Here is a 22,518-nt window from a genome sequence, read left to right as displayed (position 1 = left end):
TTAGTACTAACTACTACAGTAGGTCTGTATGCGTGCGAACCGGCGCAAGACATTCATCTAGAGCCATTTTTGTAAAAATTTGCTTGGAATTAGTAGAAAATAACGCTTTGTCTAACGGCTTGTCTAGATGTATAGACACGTTTTTGAAAGATAGTAAGAACGTATAAACCTTTAACATGCCTTATATTTTTGATACACCATAACAGAACACTTCACATTTGCATCTATTTCTGTGTGATGAACTTCAAATCATAGGACCTGACAGTAAACACTGAAAACTGGTGCGAGTCCGCCCAAAAGTACCTCGCGGCCTCACCTTTAGGTGCTTATCATTTCCTTATTAGTGATCCAATCTTCATGATATTTGGCCAAGTTACTCTCGAGAGTATACACTATCAATCTGTGGTGTCAAATTTTAATTTTTCCAAAATTCATTTTTTCGAATCAATGCCACCTAGATCGGGTCTCGGAACCAATGTGCGCCGCGCCGAGGGCTTCTCCTTTTCATCTCAAGTCCTTATCATTTCTCTCTCAGTCGCGCCGTTCCTCAGGCCAAATTGCGTGTTTGGTCTCTCTCTTAACTCGATTAATTAAAAGTGCTGTCTCTCGTATCACCGAAAGACGACAAAATTAGAAATTACTATACTCTCAGGAAATGAGAGATTTTGCTTGTAATTTTTTTCTAAATCCAATTTTTTTTTTTATACCTACTGTGAGGAGATGCGACAGTTTCCATGATCAGGATCGGTCATGATCGGAAATGACCGCTCACACTACTTTTAAAAAAATTGCAAATTTTTGCCGCCATGGGCCGCGGCTCATGTGGCCACCCCCTTAATCCGGCCCGATCCCCATTTCTTCTATGTTATTTTTCACACTGTTACCTATTGAAAATATTTTAAATTTTATTCACCCATTTAACGGTTTCTCACAATTTTTGGAATCGGAAGTGAGGGAGGGGAACGTCAAGCGTTACGTCGGTAATTACTACGAGGAGTTACGTTACAAAGCGTTACAAAGCGTTACAAAGGGGGAGGGGTATCAACAATGCCGAAAAAGTGAGTTACGTGATTTATGAGCGCTGCCGCAGGTTCCATATGTAGATAATTGCTTTTTTCTCTATATTTGAACCGCGTCAAGCAGAAAGAAACCAAGCCACATCAGCTAGGTATTGCCAAGTTTAATCGCGCAATTTCATTTTTTACGTGGAAAAGACTGCGCGAATTGTTGTGTCAAAATCAGTGAATTTTCTGCATAGTACGAAGCCAATTCCTCCAAATTTTCAAAGGGAACCGCACGAACGCTCTCTTGTAAAAGTCGCCCAGTTAAATTTGGCAGTACCTGATGTGGCTTGGTTCCTTTTTGCTAAATGCGGTCCATTTAATCGAATGCATCGTAATCCCAGCTTCAAAATGTCCTCACTCTGCAAATAATCGATGCTACTGCACTACCGTATTCAAGTGAATTTCCCAAAAATATTCCAGAGTTGTCAGATTTTCTCCGATACAGTATTTATTTTCAAGGAAAGTTACACGTATATTGCCTTGACCTTTCCTGATAATCCGGATCGAATTCCGAACAAAATTTTCCGGAAATTTGCAAGAGAACTACCTATTCACGGTTTTCCTTAAAAATTCGTGTTTTGTAAATTGAAAATTTGGCAACGGCTGAAGACGCACGCGGTGTTTTTTTCTCGGCACTGTGGTGTACACGTTGAGCTAAAAAAAAGTTCCGCAATCAGCATGCTTTACTTTTTCTCATAGTTCGCCACCAAAAAAATTACATATTAAATGAGTGAACAAAGAAGTAAATAAAAAATTAAAGGTTAGGATTTCCTCACGCTACACGGACATTCGGACAAGCCTCAACTCGCGCGCTCGATCATTCTCTCCGTCGCAATTGGCGGATCCAGCAAAGTGGCAACACCGGATTTTCTCCATTTAAACATATAGAAATGTATCGAATCTTGGAGGGGCCAGGTGCGCTGACAGGAATCGATTATTTGGCATATGTTTAAATGGAGGAAATCCGGTGTTGCCAAATTGCTGGATCCGCCTCTGTCCGTCATCCTCCTGCCCGTTAAAGACCTATCAGCGTCCCTTAGTGGGCATGGGATGAGGCAGACTTGTCCTAAGGTATCTACAAGTCAAGAAAGTCCGGAAATAGCACTGCTTTTTTAAGGGCGGTCCGGAAGTACGGAAGTAGTGCGGAAATTCCACAAGAAGGTCCGGATTTTTTTATTTTAATTTTGTCATTTCTGTCATAATTTGAGCGAGAAATTCAAATTTTTGTAATTTTTCGTAGGTATTTCTGCAAATGGGGGTACTGAAAACGTAGTGAATCTTTCTGTCGAGGAGGTGCTGAATTTCTCGAAAAAGTACTGTAGAAGTACTGATTTTTGCCAATTTGTTTTAGTAGACACCCTGTGGACGAATGAACCAATTAATGAGACATTTTTATCCGTGCATGACGGAGACGCTCACTTTATTACGAATTTAGAGCTGTGGCGCGCATTCACCTGCGTATTACGTATCTACCAACTTTTAAGTACTTGAGTTGTGCTCAAATCTTTGCATTTATTGATGCACTCGAAGCTTACAATTCGCCGAATAACCCGACGATCCCGATAACTCATCAGAAGTAGGACATTCTGAACGTATTTTAACGTCCAGTCGAATTTCGGGTTTTTCTCCCCGATCCTCTTTCAACGAGCATTTACAATGCTAGTTTACAATACCATTTCCCACTACCTCTTACATCCCACCAGTTTTAGACAATAGTTTACGAACACTCGACAGAATGTTCGACAATAGGCTGCTAAATGTGTCTTTGGGTGCAATGTATCTTTAAAACTAATTTCATGTTATGGATCCTCATTTTCTTCCCCGAAAAATTCACTCCTGTGTATTTTCGAGGGGGACATTACCACCCAAATAATGCTCCCCTCAAAATATTTCGCACGCACTTCGGCATTTTCGATCTTCAAAATCGCGTTAAAAAGAACGTTCAAGGCTGATACTATCTTATGGAAACACTCTGTGTATGAAACTGTTGAAAGCGCCTCTGCTGTTGCAAGTTGATTATCCGGCCCTGGACAAGCTTTGCCAATCAGTTCTAGTATATATACAAAATCACATAAGTTTCTTCTACTTTAGTACCTAGTTTCATATCGTTGACCTGTCTTGTTTTAGTCGATTAGGGTTTCGGTGGAACCGTAGCTCCAGTATAGTTACACCGCACTGCCGTGCAACGCAAAAACGCCGTAAACGCCATTCTACATTTTTTGGAAACAATGTATCACAGCAAAAGACCGGTGTACCTTGGGAAAATGTTTGCTGAATTCTTTTGCAAATACTATCAAGAACTTTTCCTGAAAATTTGAGGTGCATGTGCGAAACAGTTTTTATTTTATAAAGTGTTAAGCTCCAAAAAACAAGGGATAATCTCGATGGATTTACGGCGTTCTTGCTTAGCTGGGCAGTGTAGCCCGCATGAGGTTATCGTATTAAGAAATGACGGTCACTAGCACTACCTTCATAGAAAGTTCTTTTCGAAACTTTTTTAGACTACTTCTGGTATGGTCCAGCCGAAAGTCATTTCTCTCCGGGTCGTCAATTCAATTCGTGCTGTGCTGCCATTTCCCGGAGTTAATTCCGGATTTCGCACGGAGAAAAAAACTCCGCGCGTGGGACCCGAAGTTTAGGTCATATGGATCTCTGAAGTTTCCGGATTGAGCGTCTGAACACTTTAGGTCCAGCTGCTGAGGTTTGGATCACACATCTGAAACTTCAGTTCTTACATCTGAAGTACTTCAGATGTGAGGACCGAAGTTTTTCAGATGTGAGAACTGAAGTTTCAGATGTGTGATCCAAACCTCAGCAGCTGGACCTAAAGTGTTCAGACGCTCAATCCGGAAACTTCAGAGATCCATATGACCTAAACTTTGGGTCCCACGCACGAAGTTTTTTTCTCCGTGCGGAACTATTGCAATTTCTCGGAATCTTATGAATTTCCAGAATATCCTCCTCTTTTCGGCGTTCTCCGGAATTGTAGGGGTTTTCGTGAGTCTGACCGATTATTCCATCAATTTTAATAATTTTTTTAATCGAATTTGACGATCTTCGGAACCAAATCCGGACGTACCTCGGAATTTTTCCCCGGAGCTTTTGATCACATCCAAATATTTTTCTCGGAACCTTGGGAAATCGGTATTAATTCTAGGAACCGCGGAATCGTTAGCAGAACAAAATGGCAGCACTGATTGCTCAGGTGCAGATCTGCGTAGTCTTGCGTTCCTGAGGTTTTCCTAAGTTCATCCTTGAACCTAGGTAATCATGTAGCCGGCAGATATCAATTTTAATGACCTTTGCTGAATTCCATACTGCCGTGCTAAGGAAAAACGCCGTATGAACCTTCACGCGTTGCCAAATTTCCTTTCATAAAACGCGCATTTTCTGGTAAACTTATGAGTATTTTTCTCCCAATTTTTCAAATAATTTTGTTCGCAATTTCACCTGAAGATTCTGAAAAGTCAAAGGAAAAATACTCATAACTTTCCTCAAAAATAAAAATTTTATCGAAGTAAATTTGGCAACTCTTGAATGTTCATACGGCGTTTTTCCTTAGCATGGCAGCATATCGAACTGGTATCACGCTTCACACCAAGCAAGCGTGTGTGCGCGAGTGAAGACGGGCATGGCGAGCCATTCATCGGCGGGTGGGAATGCTCATTCTTTACTTGAAATATCCCGAGAAGACCTGTTGATCCCACGCTCCGAATGTCACCGCTCGTCGAGGTCCACGAATGTCGGCCCTGAGCCCGTATTTTTGAGGGGAAAACAGGTCTACCTTATCAATAAACATAGAAGAAGCCACGGTCTTTCTTCTCGCTTCATATCAGCTCAGGTCGGTAGGAAGTGCAGCGCTCCTCTAAATTCTAAAACTAGAGACAGGGAAAAACCCTCCGCCGCAGCGCTCCTATTTCCCGGAACTATCACCGAATTTCGGAATGAGATTTTCCTGAACTTTTCCTGTAACTTTTGAAATTCCCGAAATGTTCCGGATCTTTCGCATTTTCCGGAACTTTCGCATTTTCCGGAACTTTCTCGGAACTTTTCAAAAAATCTCAAAAGAATCGCGGAGCTTTTGACGGTCATGGGGTCATGGAATGAGAGAAATCAAATAAAAGAAGTTCCGTATCTCGGAACTTTCGACGGCTCTTTTCGCTATTGCGGCAGGTTTGGTGAACTTTTTTGGCACAAACCGCCACCCGAGGCCCATCAGCCAACTTAATTGTTGGGTTCTCCTACCCATTAGCTATACTAATGGGTTGGTTAAAAGCCCGTATCACATGATCAAAGTATAGAGTTCTCAAAGTAGCGCCACGTGAAGTCACGTGACGCGGTTCTACGCTTTGATCGTATGACTGGGCCTAATAGGCAACTAAGAAGCATTCAAAAGTCAACAGAGGGCTGATGATTGCTGCCTCATAATTGGACTTCATTTTGCAATAATTAATACATACGTTGTTTCCGAACCTAGCCAAAAATTGTAGTTACTATTTGCAAAATGAAGTTCAATAATTGTCCACCATGAGAAAACTTTTACTTTCGAGAATTGAACACTTCCTTACAGACAACTATAAGGCAGCAACATTCATCCTCCTTTTTTCGGCTGTTGGCCCACCTACCAGATGGATGATGAGCTTCGGGTAAAAGAATGAGCCGCCGAACTAGTTTGCCGAATTTCGGTACGTTCGCGAAACGAAATACCCAAACATGATGTTCAACATCCAGGTTGGCGGTACGTTAAAAACTTGGACCAAATCCACTCGCGAAAATTTGCCTTCTGTGGGGGCTCGGCGCGACGCCTGTTGTGGGTGGTGGAGGACATCTGAAAGTTACGTCTTGTCGGCTCCGGGCAAACGGACTTTCATCATCCTTGGAGCCGGTGTGGCGCGCCCTGACAGAGAATCAATAACTCAATTTGCGGATCCTTCAACTTGGATGTAAGAGTCCGTCTTTCTTGTGTTTTCCCCCTTTTTTCGCTTTTCCTTTCCTCCCGCCCTCTATTTATCACGCCTCTTCCTCGAATTTCATTTTTTACCAGGCTGTTCAACTATATGTATTACTAATGGTTCCAGGGGTAGGATAAAATGACTATAGTTAAGGAAAACCGAAGTAATGACATTTGCACAACTCGAGGAAAATGAGCGCAAGATGATTCCGGGCTCGGCTCTCGATTGACGCGCTTTTTTTAACCATCGTCAACGCCACACATACACAGCCAGACGTTGCATACATAATCAGGGTGTCCACAAGTCCAGAAATAGTACTGATTTTTTAAGGGCGGCCCGGAAGTACTGAAAAAGAGCGGAAATTCCGCAAGAAGGCCCGGAATTTGTTTTCATTTTTTTGTCATTATTGCCGCAATTTGAGCGCTAAATTCTAAATTTTGAAATTTTTCGGATCTCGTCAAATGGAGGCACTGAAAAAGTACCGACTTTTTCTGTTGAGGCACTGAATTTCTTAGAAATGTACTGAAAAACTATACTGTAAAAGTACTGATTTTTGGCCTGATTTTTTTCTGTTTTACTAGACACCCTGAAATGTGGGTGCAGGCAGAGCCTTCTTTTGAAGAACTTTGAGACAAATATAATCGGATTACCAGCATCCCTTAATCGGTTCGGCAACTTGAAGTTGCCGTCATCAAAGTTCAACTAATTCGTTGTCGATAGTCTCGATAGCCTCATAATTATGTTATTATTTTGCTTAATGAAGGCGATGCACGCACGTTCAACCCTCCTGTTAATTGGAGAAAGAAATTTTCATCGAATTTAGAGTATAACCATATCCTAATTATTGCGTCGGTTAGCAATTTCTCAAACGAATTTCACACCAGGAATCCGACGGAGCTCGATTTTGTCCATTCGCAACTCCTTTGCGTTGCGTTGCATTGCGTTGTCGCCCATCAGTAATTTTCGCTCCAGAAAAACAGTCAAATATGCCAAAAAAATTGATCGTCAATCAACTACTCTTACCCGTGCGCGTTAAATGGTCAAACAGAAAGCGGCTTCTCTTTTTGGTAATAAAAACCAAGTGATTAAGCCGAAATGATCGGAAACGCCCTGTGTCGTTTCTCTCCGCGACCATTTCATTTTTTTATTTATTATTTACTTCGGCATCCAATTATCAATGCCAACAATGTACAAATGGGTGTGTATTTATATGAAGGGAAAAAGCACCTAATAAAAACCCTGAATGTGTGTGCTGGGGTTGGAAATAAAAATCACGTTTTGGCATTTTCGCCACAAAAAATTCCTAAACGCGAAATTGACAATAATTAGTCTAGACGGTATATTGGTAAATTTCCTTAAAGCTAACAATACCTTATACTGTATTTATCCTTCCCACCTTGGTCCCCAACGCCTCACCTGTCCACGTCAACACTGTAGCGTCTATTCGGTACTTTTTTTTTTTTTTTTTTTTGGGGGGGGGGGGGAGAAACATACATGCAATATATCTTCAGAGAATAAGGACTGTATTTACAGTCATCATTCAAACTACTCTTTTTCCATATTTGATCAGTATCGTCATCACGGGATGTTGTATGAAAGCCTTTGACTTAGCGTTGTAAAGAGGCACATTACATACACTATCAGCGCAAAGTACTTTATATCCAAGACATCGGACTGACTGTGAGCAGAATCGCTCGTGTCATCAGGAGAAGTCGGACAAAATTTGGAAACTTTAAACGCTCATAACTCCGTCTGTACAAACTTTAGGGTTCCAAAATTGGTTTAATTGGTTTCCTCGTAAAATTCTCCGCTAGATCCCGCCGCGCCACCAAGGCGCCGGCCGGCTCCATGCAAAATTTGTTGGTAGATGAATATCGAGCAATAAAATTAATGTCAGCAATCATAGAAGAAATCAAGTGAACTTGAGTTAATTCTCTCAAAATTTACATAGAAAACCCGAAGGCAAATTGGATGTATTTCTGCCAAACAGAACAGTGCATTTATACATGAGCCCTGAGACCCTTAAGATCACATGCTTCACAGGGCTCATGTCATAATGCACGTAGTTCCGTTTGGCAGAAATACGTCCAATTGAAATCCAGAACGACCCCTAAGCTGTTTCGATCATTTTGAAGGTAAAAATGTAGATTTCCCGATCTTCTGATTCTTGACTCAGACCATTATTCACCCCATAGGTTTTTTATTTCATTACTCTAACCATGTGTCGCAATCATTTTATAAATAGTCGACAGTCCTTTTTTATCGTCCGTGGATGTTTTGGATGTTTTCTTTATTTTTGGATTTTTCCTCCATTGGCAGCCGCTTATTCCGTAAATGCTTTTCATCGTTCTTTCTCCCCCTCTGCCGTCTGAAAATTTATTCGTTCGTTTGATGTTGATTTCCACCAAAAAAAAAATCGAGTCCTTGATTTTAGAAGGGGGGAAGGAGAGACATCGTCTGTGCGCTCTTGAGGAATGTGATAATTACTTTAATCTAAAATCAGCAGGTACTTGTAGTTAAATGGTGCGTGTTTTGAACGTAAAAAAGCTAACTTTCTTTTCTCACTATCCGTGACCGTTTTTACCGAGAGGCCAAGAAAGGTACGAATACCTCCATCCATGGGCCACACCCTGACCGGGAAAATTTCGGGAAGGACCAATTTAACGATCACATTAATTCCTCATTTTTTTTCATCAAGACGAAATCCGCGAATAACCTTGCTTTATTGATCCACCTCGTAATTTTCCTCAACAACCAAATCGTTGCTCGGCTGACAAAAAGGCATAACTATTTTTGGGAATGAGCCCGGGAAAGCTTTAAGTTATAATGAATGGCAGAGTTCATCCAGAAGTGTAGTTACGAAGTTACGCCCCTATGCCAGAAAGGCGACAAAAGCAAGCAGCTACGACGCAGCAGCAGCATGCCCCGTCGACCAGATTTTATCCTTCTTTCATCCTGCTTTTTTCATCGAGCCCTGCAACAAGTGCAACACCACCCCAGTTGGACCAAGAATATTTTGAACATATTTTGAAAATATTAAATTAACAGAGAGTCTACACGGAGGAAAAAACTTCGTCCGGGGGACCCGAAGTTGAGGTTATATGGATCTCTGAATTTTTCGGATCACGTATCTAAAAACTTGAGGCCCAGCTGCTGTAGTTCAAGTCAGACATCTGAAGTACCTCGATACATACCGAAGGATTCGGGTCACACATCTAAAATACTCCGGTACATACCAAAGTGCTTCGATGTCTGACCCGAACTTCGGCAGCTCGACCTCAAGTTTTCGGATGCGTGATCAGAAAACTTCAGAGATCCATATGACCTCAACTTCGGGTTACATGCACGAAGTTTTTTTCTCCGTGTATAAGTTCGGAATGTCCGGAAAACGCACTGATTTTTTAAGAGCGGTGCGGAAGTACTGATGAAGTGCGAAAATTCCGCAAAAAGTTCCGGAATTTGTTTCATTTTTCTGTTATTTTTGTTTCAATTTGAGCGAGAAATTAAAATTTTTGAAAATTCTCGAATTCCCTCAATTGGATGTACTGAAAACCACTAAATATTCTGTTTAGGAGGTACTGAATTTCTCGGGAATGTACTGAAAAAACACTGTGAAAGTACTGATTTTTGGCCAGCCTGTTTTAGTAGACACCCTGGTTAATCTTTTTACAAAAAATGTTAACATCGAAATATTCTAAAACGTTTCTAAAAATATTTTTAAAATATTTTTTCATCATTTTGTAAATATTAAAATATAAAATTGTTCCTACAAAATGTTTAAAATATTGCCAATATTTTGAAAATATTGTTAAAATATTGCTGTGTTTCGGGGACGACTGGTTCCTATTCCTATACCTACTTCCGTGGTGTTAAGGAGAAAATAAGGGTTCACAATGAATAGCGAAGTGCGTGACCGAATGATCTCGCCACATTTATTTTTCAGCCTATCCGACACCCGACGACCATTTTTGAATTCCGTAAGGAAAATAACATACGCAATTGGCGCCTTACATTTTTTCGAAATCGACAGATTTTTCGGGGAAAAGATTTCTACGACTTTTTCTCGAAGATTTGGCGTTCCTATTGATGTGTCGAACATACACTTTCTCCAAAATTCAAGAGCTTACTTAGGTGTTTTCTTGGAAAAAGCGGAATCCATCATATATCAACAGAAACGCCAAATCCACGAAATGTCAGCCATGGACATGTTTTTCCCGAAAAAATCGGTTGAATTCGAGAAAGAATACATGGTTTTGATTTTGTATGCTATTTTTTATAAGGAATTCAAAAATACTCCTCGGTTATCTGATTGGCTGAAAAGCAAGATAAGGAAAATCAGGCGGTCGTGCACTTCCGCCATTCAATGCGAACCCTTATTTTCTCGTTGCTTGGTGCTAAGAAAAAACGCTGCAAAAATATTCGAGAGTTGCCAAATTTCCTCCGATACTGTGTTATTCCTAAGGAGAGCCACATATATTTATTCTTGAAATTTTCAGATGATTGCGAATAAAACACTCGGAACAACTGCAGGGAAAATATTCAGAAAATACCCTGAAAATTTGTGTATTATCCAAGAAATTTTGGCAACGTCTGAAGGCCCAAACAGCGTTTTTTTCCTTAGCACGGCAGCAATCGTTGAACAATCACTCAAATCAACGAGGTGTCTGTCAATAGAGCAAATTGTTTAAACCGACACGCAGAAATTAAACATTGTAGCTGCTTTCTTTCGTGAATGTGACCGGGAATAAAGAGAAGGAAATAATGCAATTGTGTGATGAATTCAACGGAGTGAATCGAATTACCCTAGTAAATTAGAAACAAATCAGCCGAAACAATGTATTGTACTTACTCCATTTTAAAATTTTAACGCAAGGAGATGGGTGTGCTTGACTCGGATTTAATATCTTAATTTTATTTCAACTTAAAGTAAACCCCAATTCTGAACTTGAAATCTTTACAATGGATTGATCTTCTCCTGCTCTAATGCAATTTTCGTTTATTGGACCAGTCGATCAGTCCTGTTGTATATACAAGTAACAGAATCCATAAGTAAGCAGACGATTATTTGTTGAAACGCGCAAGTTGCTTCGTCCATATGCATCAACGAAGATATCGCGTTTTTGAACCAACAGCAATGATATCCGCTTGTGAAGTGAGAAGCTCTTTGTGTCAAAATCTCTTTATTTGGGGGGGGGGGGGGGGGGTATTAGCTCTATCCTCTAACCACCAAGCTAGTTTCTATGCTTAATTATATAATGATTTTCTAATACATCGATCTTATCAGGGATAGATGGCAGTGGCGTGGGGTGCTTTGGGATGTATCGATTGATCAGCCATTTTAACCTATGGAAAAGGGTCGATTATTAATCGAGTTCTTTACCATAGCTTCAAATGGGGAAATATCGATAATCGATCACTCACGCCTCGCCCCTGATGGATGGATGCAGATCAGTCAATTCTTCCCTCGTCACCAATTAATGAGACCAACTTGTCGAAAAATCATGACATGCATCGGCGAGGTGGATGATGTCACGCACCTTGCTTTTTTCAAGTTAAGCGTTGGAACTTGGCATTTTGTCGATTCTTATTTCATCGTTTACTATAATTCCATTTTTAATGTATTTTATATCTGCAAGAACAGGGGAACTTCGATTTTGTTATCTTAATTTTTGTTCAAGCTAAGCGTCGGAACTTGGTATTTTGTCGATTTTTATTACATTCTTCATCTTAATTCCATTTTTAATTCATTTTATATCTGCAAAATTATACCACAGAACCAACTTTGTGACACGTCATGAATCGTCATCAGACGGAACAAAAATAATTCTCCGGGCGTCTGTGCGTGGAACAAGACGCAGAGGCTCAGTTCTGCCGTGCTGAAGAAAAACGCTGTATTAGCATTCGAGGGCTGCCAAATTTCCATCGATAAAATGTTCATTTTTGAGGAAAGTTATGAATATTTTCCCTTGAAATTTTCAGGACTTTTCAGTGGAATTGCGAGACAAATTATCTGAGAAATTGGAAGAAAAATATTCATCAGTTTCCCAGGAAATTCGTATTTTATCAAAGGAAATTTGGCAACGCCTGAAGGTTCATACGGCGTTCTTCCTTAGCACGGCAGAGTGAGCTCCGGGCGCGGATTGGGATTTTAAGCGAGGTCAAGCGCTCACGAATCAAGAGCTGGAAAAAGGCTGTATTATTGAGTAATTCGATCCTCGGTGAAATTTAAGCTCGCCGCTCGGTGCTGGGATCGCGCACATCGAGACTTCGGCGATTCCACATGACGGTTTTTTTTTTGTATCGGAGACTGAAGTTGCGGTCTAAGCGCGGCCCAAGACCCACAATGCTGTGCGGAAGGTTGCTCAATTTCAGTTTCCTTTTTTTTCTTCACGCCGGAATCTGGCCCCGTTACGTAACTTAACCAATGATGAACGGACATGGTTTACAAAACTGAATTGGACGCATGAAACAGGGTTGCACGCGGCCTTTCGACGGTCCTCTTTGCTGGGAAAACAGAGCGTTTAGCCGGAAATATTTTATCGAAGAAAACAGACTTTTTCCAAGGGTTTTTTCGAATTGCTGAAGTTCGAGGTGCAGAAATTTCCAGATGTAGCGATCGGCCGTGGCAAAGATGAAGTGATTCTCGAGCCGTAAGGTGATTTTCAAAAGCGGACGAGACCTCTTCTTTTCTTTTTCTTCACGTTCACTTTTAAGAAGTTTGGGAAGTGGCATATTTTGCCGTGAAGTCAAGTCCTGCCATTGGGTGCCGTGCACAGTGGGTGGAGTTAATAGGAGAGGTCGTCGGACAACATTTGGAAACTTGAAAAGCTTACAACTTCGTTCGTACAAAATGTTGAGGTTCTGAAAGTGAGTCCATCGGTTTTCTCGTGAAATTTTCCTTTATATATCCCCCTCAAAACTTAAATGTGACGAATTAAATATCAAAATTTGCTGAGTTGGTCAAAAATTTCATGTCCGACCTCTCCTATTGACTCGATCCTCTGTGCGCCGCCCAAATTTCAGCCAAGAAGGCGTTGCAGGAGCTTCGTTCAGCAGATTTTTTGGGCCTCGTCAAGCAATTTTCCAGGAAGTCTCGCAGAGCCTCGTAGGGCCTTTTTTTTAACTTTCCACCAACCTTCTTTTATCAGAAAATATTCTCTACCCTGTTTTCGGCGGGTTCCACCCCTTGGGAAATGTTGAGCCTCTCTATACCAGATGTAGTATGTGGCTGATTGTGAGTCGAGCGTTTCTGATTTTGAAGCTAGCTCGTGCTCGAAGTAGCAACAGCGGGGACAGCGAACATGAGTACACGCGCCCTGTCGCGTCGCACAGTGGATCGAGTCAATTGGAGAGGTCGGACAAAATTTGGAAACTCTAAACGCTTATAACTCCGTTTACACTAAACTTTGAGGTCCTGAAAGTGGTCCCATCGGTTTCCTCGTAAAATTTTCTTTTCAGAGCACTCCTGGAAATTTAAAATGTGACGAAATAAACACCAAAATTTGCAGTTTTGGTCAAAACTTTCATATCCGACCTCTCTAATTGACTCGGTTCAGTGTGCGTCGCTTCGTGATTCGGTTCGATCATTACTCGTATCAATTATTAGATAAGTAGTTGACAAAAAGTGGGGAGTGAACCTCCTGTCTAACAATATTAAGTGTCCTCTCCGAATTCCGTTCGAGTTGGTCGTGTCCTCCATTTTTTCAATACTTCACTCCAGAGATGCGCGTGATGATATCGCATTTATCGGGTTTACAAGATACTCAAATTTATTTCTTACTCTGGGGGGGGGGGGGGGGGGTCCTCCCAGATTTAATGCGCATTGTGCCAGGTGCGTTGTACAGATCGTATTCGATACATCAAACAGGTGAGATTGTATCGATATCGATTGGTTGAACATGTAAACCGAGCCTCAGAAGTCAATTGAGTATTCTGAGGAAACGGTTTTTTGTGATAGATTTTTGAATCCTATGAGTTCAAAATGGCTATGTAAAGTGAAATTGTTAGGAATTTTCTCATTTTCAGCTTTTCCATCCTTCAATTTTCGTTTGAGGTTATGTTCTATTGTTTTGAACCAAACGATACATCGAGCTACTATCGAATACGATCTGTTCCATCTTCGGTCACTATTTCGGCCTGTCAACTTTAAAAACATGCCTCATATTATTTTCGTGAGGTCACGAGATGCTCAATTATGTCAATGTTGTAATTAAGTTAATTCAAATATTGAATGTTTTGTAAGTATATACGCGTGCACTCACATGCTAACGAAAATGATGGCGCTGAGTAGGGAGTGATGCATGGGAGCTGCAGATTATCTTTGAGCAGTCATTTTGTATGTTGAGATTTGAGAGACTCTGTACTGAGGAATTACCCGTCGTTTTTTATGCTGTTGGGGTTTTAAGAATCTTTATGAACTCATCTGAATTTTTACTGCGGTCACTTTTTATCGCTCTGGAGTAATAGCTCCCGCGGATTAGGATCTTATTGCGACTATCCAATGTTCCGTCGCTTCAAAATTAATTTTCTCTCCCAGTCAGTGCGTCATTTTTTGATTCTGGCAATTCTGGTACCCTCGCGCTCTAATCGCATGTACACTGAAAAAAAGATTGGTAGAATTTACCATTCCTCCACGCTGTACTTTACACAGCGTGAATTCAAAGTCGATTCTGCCAGAGGAATGGTGATCTGTACCAGTTTATAGTAACGTTTACCTTTTTTCTGGCAGAATTGACTCTGAATTAACGCTGTGTGAAATACAGCGTGAAGGAATGGTAAATTCTACCAATCTTTTTTTTCAGTGTAGCGTCGGCTCACTTGAGGAGGAACCTCCTTTAATTCGGAGGGCATAGATTCGATCGACATGAATCGATCGAAAAACAGAAACGTCAACCGATGGAGGCGATTCAAACACAAACGTGAATCCATCGACAAATCCGTGAATCCTTCAAATCGGGGTCGATCAAGTTGCCGTCTGTTGGTTTACGTTTTTGATTTCCGATGAATTCATGTCGACCGAATCGACACCAGGTTTTTTTTTCGATCGACTAATGATCAAATCGCGTCGATTGGTTCAAGCGTTTTTGTTTTTCGACGGATTCATATCGATCGAACCGACACCGATTTTCTTGTCAATAATAATTGACGATCGAATCACTGTCGATCGGCCCCGCTTTTGTATCATTATATGTCGATCAAATCCATATTTTCCGTTAAAATCACGCCAAGTTCTTGCTTTGTAATCCTTATCTGTTCTGCAGTGGGTAATTGTCGAATATCGATCAAATAGAGTGATTTTCATATCATCTGTGTCGGCTCAATGACATCAACTCCCATTAGCACCTATTAGTGAGGCAGCTCTCACGAACTCTTCCTTTTCAATCCTTTCAGTAACCTGACGTAACATCTTACTCATCAATAGTTTCTTGATTCGCCGCAATAAAGACTCGATAAAGTCATTTCTACAGATCTAAAATTAAAGTAAGAACGGTAATCCTTGGCCTCACAACCGTTCTGTTCCCTCCGCCAATTATGCTTTTCGACGAAGGAACGTAACTGCACTTCAAGGTTGAAAAATTGACTAAAAAATTTCAATTTTCTACGAAAATGTTCGTTTGCATTTTTTTCCAGAATTTGTCAGAAAATATTGCACGAGACCATGAAATAAATCAGTGAAATTTTCAATTTAAAATATCTACTGTTTTCCAAGTAAAAATGCAATTTGCGAGGAATTTGGCATCATTGAAATGTAGTTTCGTTCCTTCGTCCGGGAGACGACGCACCGTCGCGGAAACAGTGGTGAAGCGTGAATGATCGATTATTATTATCGATATTTCCCCATTTGTAGCTATGGTAAAGAATCGATTATTAAAATGTTCGTTACAAACACCTATTCATCGATCCTTTTCCATAGGTTTAAATGGAAGATCAATCGAAACATCGCAAAACACGCGACGCCACTGCGCGGAAAGTCAAACGAGAAGCAACAGTCAAGGTTCTCATACTTCGGTTTGAAAAAAGACGGACTTCTTCCTTTTGAAGAGCTGATGAAAAAGCTCGTTTGACCGCGCAAGACGAGAGAAAAACAAAAGAAGGAAAAATGTGATTCGAACTCGAGTAAGACAGCGCGAGATTATTACGTAAGGAGAACGACCCTCAAACACCCCTTCGCCTCCCGTCGCCCGTGACCCCTACCCCTACCTACCCTCGGGACACGGGTACGGCCGCGGTCTAACGAAGATGAATACCTCAACTCAGACTCACCCTGTTGAACGTATAACCCTTACGTAATTTAAAGACGGGTTCTTTTCTTAAATCTATCTCCCCCCCCCCCCGATTTGTAAAAAGTGTATGAGCACACAATCAGGGCGGCATGAAACGTAAGAAAGAAATGAAATGAAATTTTGGAAATTTCAGTGAAATATTTCATGAAAGTTCACGAGGCTGTGAAATATTTCATATTATTCACAGGCTAGAGTATGCAACCCGCACTCAAACCCACAAAAACAGAAGAGGCGCAATTTTTACATTTTCAGGGTATCTAGCATCAGGATTTTCTCGATTCTATCAGGATTTAAGGTCAATCAGGATTTAATCCCTTTTTCATCAGGATTTGAGAAGTCGGCCGTCCGATCGGATTGTTTTAGTCGAGTTTTTATGTGAAGTTACACTCGCCAGTTTTTCTCCGCAAAAAATCAGGATTTAGCAGTCAAAAAGCAGGATTTCCTATAATGAAAATGAAATAGACACCCTGATTTTGCGAAACATGAATAGAAAATGGTATTTTTCAATGTTTCATAAATTTCTGAAATTTCATGAAATATTTCACGTGAAAATTCCAGATTCTTGTTTTTCATGAAATGTTGCCACTCTGTACACAATTATGTATACCCTAGAATTTCTGATTATTTTAAGATGCTGCACGTACGTGAGTGACCCTTACGTAATTGAGAGATGATTCTTTCTGTTGAAGTAGTTGTGCTTTGTGCAAGTAGGTCCGGAATTTTTCCTTTTCCTTTTTTTTTTTTTTCTTTTTTTTTGGGAGGGGGGTCATTTTTGTCGCAACTTGAGCGAGAAATTCAAATTTTTTGAAATTTGCTGAATTTCGCTAATTGAAGGTACTGAAAAAGTACTTAATTTTTCTGTTGAGGAAGTACTGAATTTTTCGGGAATGTACTGAAAAAGTACTGATTTTTAGCCAGCCTGTTTTAACAGACACCCTGGTGTTACTTATTTGATTCATTATTTTCAATTTCACTGGGCGTCATTTTTTCTTCTCGTCCTTAATTTAAGTGCGAGATCTGGCCTGCGTTAAAGAGTTGTGTCCGTTTGTTACAGAGCCTGGTGGACTGGGATAAGCCCATGCTCGGCCAAGTCGGGAAGCTGGGGCCCAAGTACAAAGAATGGGTTCTGGCACCAGTCGATAGGAAGTTGAGGCTCTTCGGCTCCGAATTCATGGAGCAACTCACTGTCACACCATGGTACCTTATTCCGATAGTCTGGGTTCCTGTCTCCATAGGTCTCGTCTACCTTGGATATATTCGCTTCCTCACCGTCGCATCATTCACCTCATTTGACCCAAGTGAGTAAAGCTTTCATTTTGAATTTATCACCACGCCAGCAAGATGCCACACAGTGAATCGAGTCAATAGGAGAGGTCGAACAAAATTGGGAAATTTTAAACGCCTACAACTCGGTTTCTACAAAAGTTTGGGGTTCCAAAAATGGCTCCATTGGTTTCCTTGTGAAATTTCCCTCTGGAAACACCCGTTCAAATTCAAAATGCGCCGAAATTAACATCGAAGTTTGCAGTTTTAGTCAAAAATTTCTTGTCCGACCTCTCTGATTGACTCGATCCAATGTGCGCCGTTGGCCTCTCCGTACAATTAATCGAAATCTGGAAAATTCTAAACGAACAGGAAACAAGTGTGAAATATTTCGGGGTGTCTAATGCACGGAAAAAGAACAGATACACTGATGAAGCACGGATTTTGGAAAGTCGGTACAGAAGTACGGAAAAAGTACAAATTTTCGATGAAAGGGTACGGAAATTCGAGATTTTTGTGACAAACCCCAGAACGTAGCCTTGGAGTGGAGGTATGTGATTTCCTAACAAAACCATTTAGCAAGGTCCGGGTTCGATTTCTCGTGTTTTGCGGTTTATTTCTTTGTCATTTCATCATTCCACTTTTCCAAGTCCGAATACATGTAAAATAAGAAAAAGCAAGGATTTTTAAAAATCTCCAAAAAATGAATTTTCGGAAAAGTAAGGAAAAGGCACTGAAAAAGCAAGGAATTGGAAAGATAGGGTAGCACTAGACACCCTGTATTTGTCATCGATATCCAAACTGAGAAAATCAAGTCCCAGTCCATGGAGTTTGAAATGTCCCCGCTGTGGCTATTTATGTTGGTAGTGTTACTGAAACTTTCGTTTTTCCAATTTTTCTTCTCTCTCCAAAGAACATTTTTTTGCAAATGCTAAGTAATCGCATAGTACCTATAGAATCGTTTTTCTTTAATTTAAAGAAAAATCATATACAGGACAGGAAGCATCAAAGAAAGTACAATGAAAAATGATGTATGGCAGTTTAAAACAATAGTGTATTTCCTTCGGAAAATACACTAAATAAGTAAATGATGAAACATAAATGAAAACGATAAATAACATGTAAATTCCGAAACCCTGCAGCTAAGATAGGTAGTCCTTGAGTTAAGATGTAGATATAGAGCTTTCAAAATGTTGAGTTCTTGTTACCGTTTTTGGCTTGCCCAAAAATTGATCTTTAAGGAATGTCATTTAGTGAGAGAAGAAAGTTATGAAAGAAAAACCTATGTCTTAAGTATGGTCCTGTAAGTGTCAGCGCCGAAAATACGAAGTTGAGGTGAACTGGATGTTTCTATATAGCGTTGGGCTCTTTCTAGTTGGGATTTTACAGCCAAAAAAAACAGCAACAAGCGATCGCATGCCTCGAGTCCTAAAAATGAACTATGATCTAACAATTAGTCTTTTTTTCGTGCCTGCAACTGTTAATTTTTTCTAAAGCCTTAATTCCATAATATCGACTTTTGCACATCGACTATTTTCGCAGAACTATTATTTCTGCTTCTTTATCCAACATGAATCATGAACAGAAATCCACTCCTGAGAGTCTAAATATACGTACGTCCGTCCGTCCTTTGTGCCTTCGCGGTTCGGACAAAAAAAAAAGATCCGCAGCCAAGGTCATCACGTAATTTCCAATTAAATACATCAATTTCGCGAGGAATTCAACGCTAGTAAACGACCAAGCAGCTTCAGAGCAAAAACTGAGGGCTGCGACGTTGAGAACAGCACACAAAACCCCAATGCAAACTTAATCGCTTATCCCGTGCATGTGAATCACGATCTGACAGTTGGGTGATAAGACCTCAAGTTTACTGCACGCATGTGCAAAGCAACGGTTGAAAAGGTATCTCTTTAAATAGAACAAGCTCTTTTAAACTTAGCGCTTTGGACCAAACATGTCTCCAAAAGTGATAAAAACGAAAAATTTGAAGGGGAAAAAAACGAAATAACTAAGCAAAGCGCTCTTGGTCCATGTCAAATGCGATTAACACAATACAAATTTCATTTTAACTCCTGGATGCATAACTATTCGGGCGCCGGGGATGTCCGTAATGCATACGCACGGAAAAGAAGGCGTTTTGACTGTCTAGGCACTCGCCACTGACCACTTCAGCCGCGCTGCGTCTCGTCTAGTTTTTATCCACACTGGAAAAAAAAAAACACATTGGATCTAGAGTCCAGACTCTTGAAAACAATAACATTGATAAGAAAAAATACTCTTGATTCAATCGGATTTTTGCTTGAATCAAAACGAAATCCGCTCAAATTAAAAGGCTTGGTTCTTGATTTAAGCTAGATTCTGATTGAATCAAGAGTAGTTTTTCTTGTCGATGTTTTTAAGAGTCTGGACTCTAGATCCAATTTGTTTTTTTTTTTTCCCATAGTGCAGCAGCTAGCGGACGCGAAATTAAGTTGTCCCTATTTTAAGACACCTATAAGCTGACGAAAATTCCCCCAGTGTAAGTTGAAGATATTAAAAGTACCTATGACTAAAAGGCAGAAGGGGAAGATTGTCATTTGTCTGTCTGGGAAGCCCGACCGCTTCCGCTCTCTTTCAAATGACGCTATTCCAAGGCGGATATCGCGAAAGAGCTTTAAAAATTGATTCCAATCGATAATGCGAGATTCCGATGAATCACAAGAGGGTTGGCCGCGCCGCTCCCGATATTCGCGAGTTCCCGGCTCTCTATTTTATTTCCTCGTATTCCCCTTTTATTAGAAGCTATGATCGGGCCAATTACCTTTGAATAATTTATTTCCTTGTCACAGTTCAACACGTGCAATTCGCCAATCGGCTGTCGGCGTCGCCTTGATTGATAAGGTATCAGAGCCGAAGCAACATGTATGGTAACACGTGGTGCCACCACCCCCACCCCACCGGCCCAGTATGAGGGACCCGCCTTAGACCCACCCTCCCTGGGGAGCCTTCATAAATTACGTAACGCTCTGCGAGGAAATAGAGTCCCTCTATACTGAGAGTAAAAAGTTGAGACAACGCGGCTCATGAATGTCACAAACGGGGATAAAGATCGCACAAATCGGACGTTTTTTGTAATCTTTGATCAACCCATTCCCGAAATCCCGTCTCCGTCCCTCTCTCATTCGTTTTGTTCCTTGCCTTACCCCCAGTCCCCGGTCCATTTCAGTTTATAATCTTTGCAATTGGTGAAACTATAATCTTTATCCCCGTTCGTGTTACTGTGAAGCCCTAAAATACGAGAACCAATCAGAAAGGGATTCGCATTGTCTTTACTCTCTGTGTAAAGGGACTCTAATGCTGTCGTGCTATGAAAAAACGCCGTATGAACATTCGAGAGTAACCAAAACCCAGGTAAAATGTTAAATTTTGAGAAGGGTTATGAATATTTCCTCTTGAAATTTTAAGAAAATTTAGATCTGATGGTGAATAAAATTCTCTGAAAAATCGGAGAAAAAATATTCACAGATTTCCCTGAATATTCATGTTTTATCACAGAAAATTCGGCAACGGCTGAAGGCTCATACGGTGTTCTGCCTTAGCAAGGCAGTATGAGCCAGCGTTACGCTGCGTGACAAGGGAGGATGGGAGTCGGTGTCCCCGTTGCGTAACCCTCTCTTTTAGTAAAAAGCACATATGTATCACCCTCATTTCCTCGACTTTACGTGTCACACTCCTAGTAAATACACTTCAAATTTTATTCAGCGACTTTCAACAATTTTTGAGATCTTTGGGGAGGGACAGTCAAGCATCTCGGAATTATCAAGGGCGGTCCGGGGTTGAGTTATACAAAGCGTTACAAGGAGGAAGGGTAGCAAAATTGTCGAAAAGATGAGTTATTCTCGGGTTTTCTCCGGAAAGCGGCATTTCCGTTAGTAGTATGTGGAACGTTTGTTAATCTTCTCCAACAGAAATATGAAAAATCGCTGTTAAATTTAAGTTTTTTCCTGTTTCCTCGACTAGTGGCGTTTGGTGGTTACGCTCTTCTTCAAACAACCCGCACTGAAAGAAAATATGGCAGATTTTATCATACTCTTACACAATGATCCGAGTATGGTAAAAAAACACCAGACTCAATGGTAGCATTTTACCATACTCCGGCAAGTATCGCCAGAGTTCTAGTGAATACTGCAATAAGTCTGGTCATTGCCACTAAATAGTACTCGTATCTTTGTGTAAAAAATCAAGTAGACTTATAGAAGATGTTACCACACTTTTTCTTCAGTGCGCCAATCAATCAACATGCGTTTTTGTTGCGATAAAAGTTTGGCCGTCAAGCCAGCGCTAATCCGATTCCGTGGAGTTAGCATTTTATTTGGTTCACACCAATTTCACGTAAATACTCGAGCGTTCGATTTTTCCTAGTCGCCCTGAGGTGAGGATGTTTCGTTTTTTATTATGAGACGCGAAGAGGATGAATGTCGAAATATTTATTCCTCGTTTGACAACTTTTTTCCCTCTCTTTTTTTCGGTCTCTTTTTTTCTTTCCAGCGAAAGAGGACCAGATTGTTTCTCCTTCTCGCTGCCCCGGTTCCCGCCGCACACTGGACCCAGTGGCGTGACGAGCTTTGCGATATATTAATTGATCCTCCAGTTAAACCTAGGAAAAGAAGAATCGATTCTTTACCATAGCTTCAAGTGGGGAAATATCGATAATCGATCATTCACGCCCGCCGCACACTGGAACGAGTCAACGAGAGAGCTCGGACATGATTTTTTTTACTAACACTGCAAATTTTGATCTCTAAGTAATTCGTCACATTTTAAATTTTAAAGAGTATTTCTAAAAGAAAATTTCACGAGAAAACCAATGGACCATTCTTGAAACCTCAAAGTTTTGTAGGAACGAAGTTATAAGCTTTTAAAGTCTCCAAATTGTGTCCGACCTCTTCCATTGACTCGATCCACTGTGCGCCGTCT

General features: G+C 40.7%; 1 protein-coding gene across 1 annotated transcript in view; it reads left to right on the top strand.

The window, feature by feature from the left end:
• Nucleotides 1-22,518, top strand: part of Fa2h (Fatty acid 2-hydroxylase) — a 46,309-nt gene that overhangs the window by 6,000 nt on the left and 17,791 nt on the right. Inside the window, exon 2 of the mRNA XM_019047134.2 lies at nucleotides 17,354-17,597. Coding sequence (XP_018902679.1) covers nucleotides 17,354-17,597 — 244 coding nt within the window. The remainder of the gene's footprint in view (nucleotides 1-17,353; nucleotides 17,598-22,518) is intronic.

Source organism: Bemisia tabaci, chromosome 3, assembly GCF_918797505.1.
Source record: "Bemisia tabaci chromosome 3, PGI_BMITA_v3".
Lineage (NCBI taxonomy): Eukaryota > Metazoa > Arthropoda > Insecta > Hemiptera > Aleyrodidae > Bemisia > Bemisia tabaci.
Note: the sequence above shows the minus strand (reverse complement) of the source record. Positions and strands in the feature narration are given on the sequence as shown.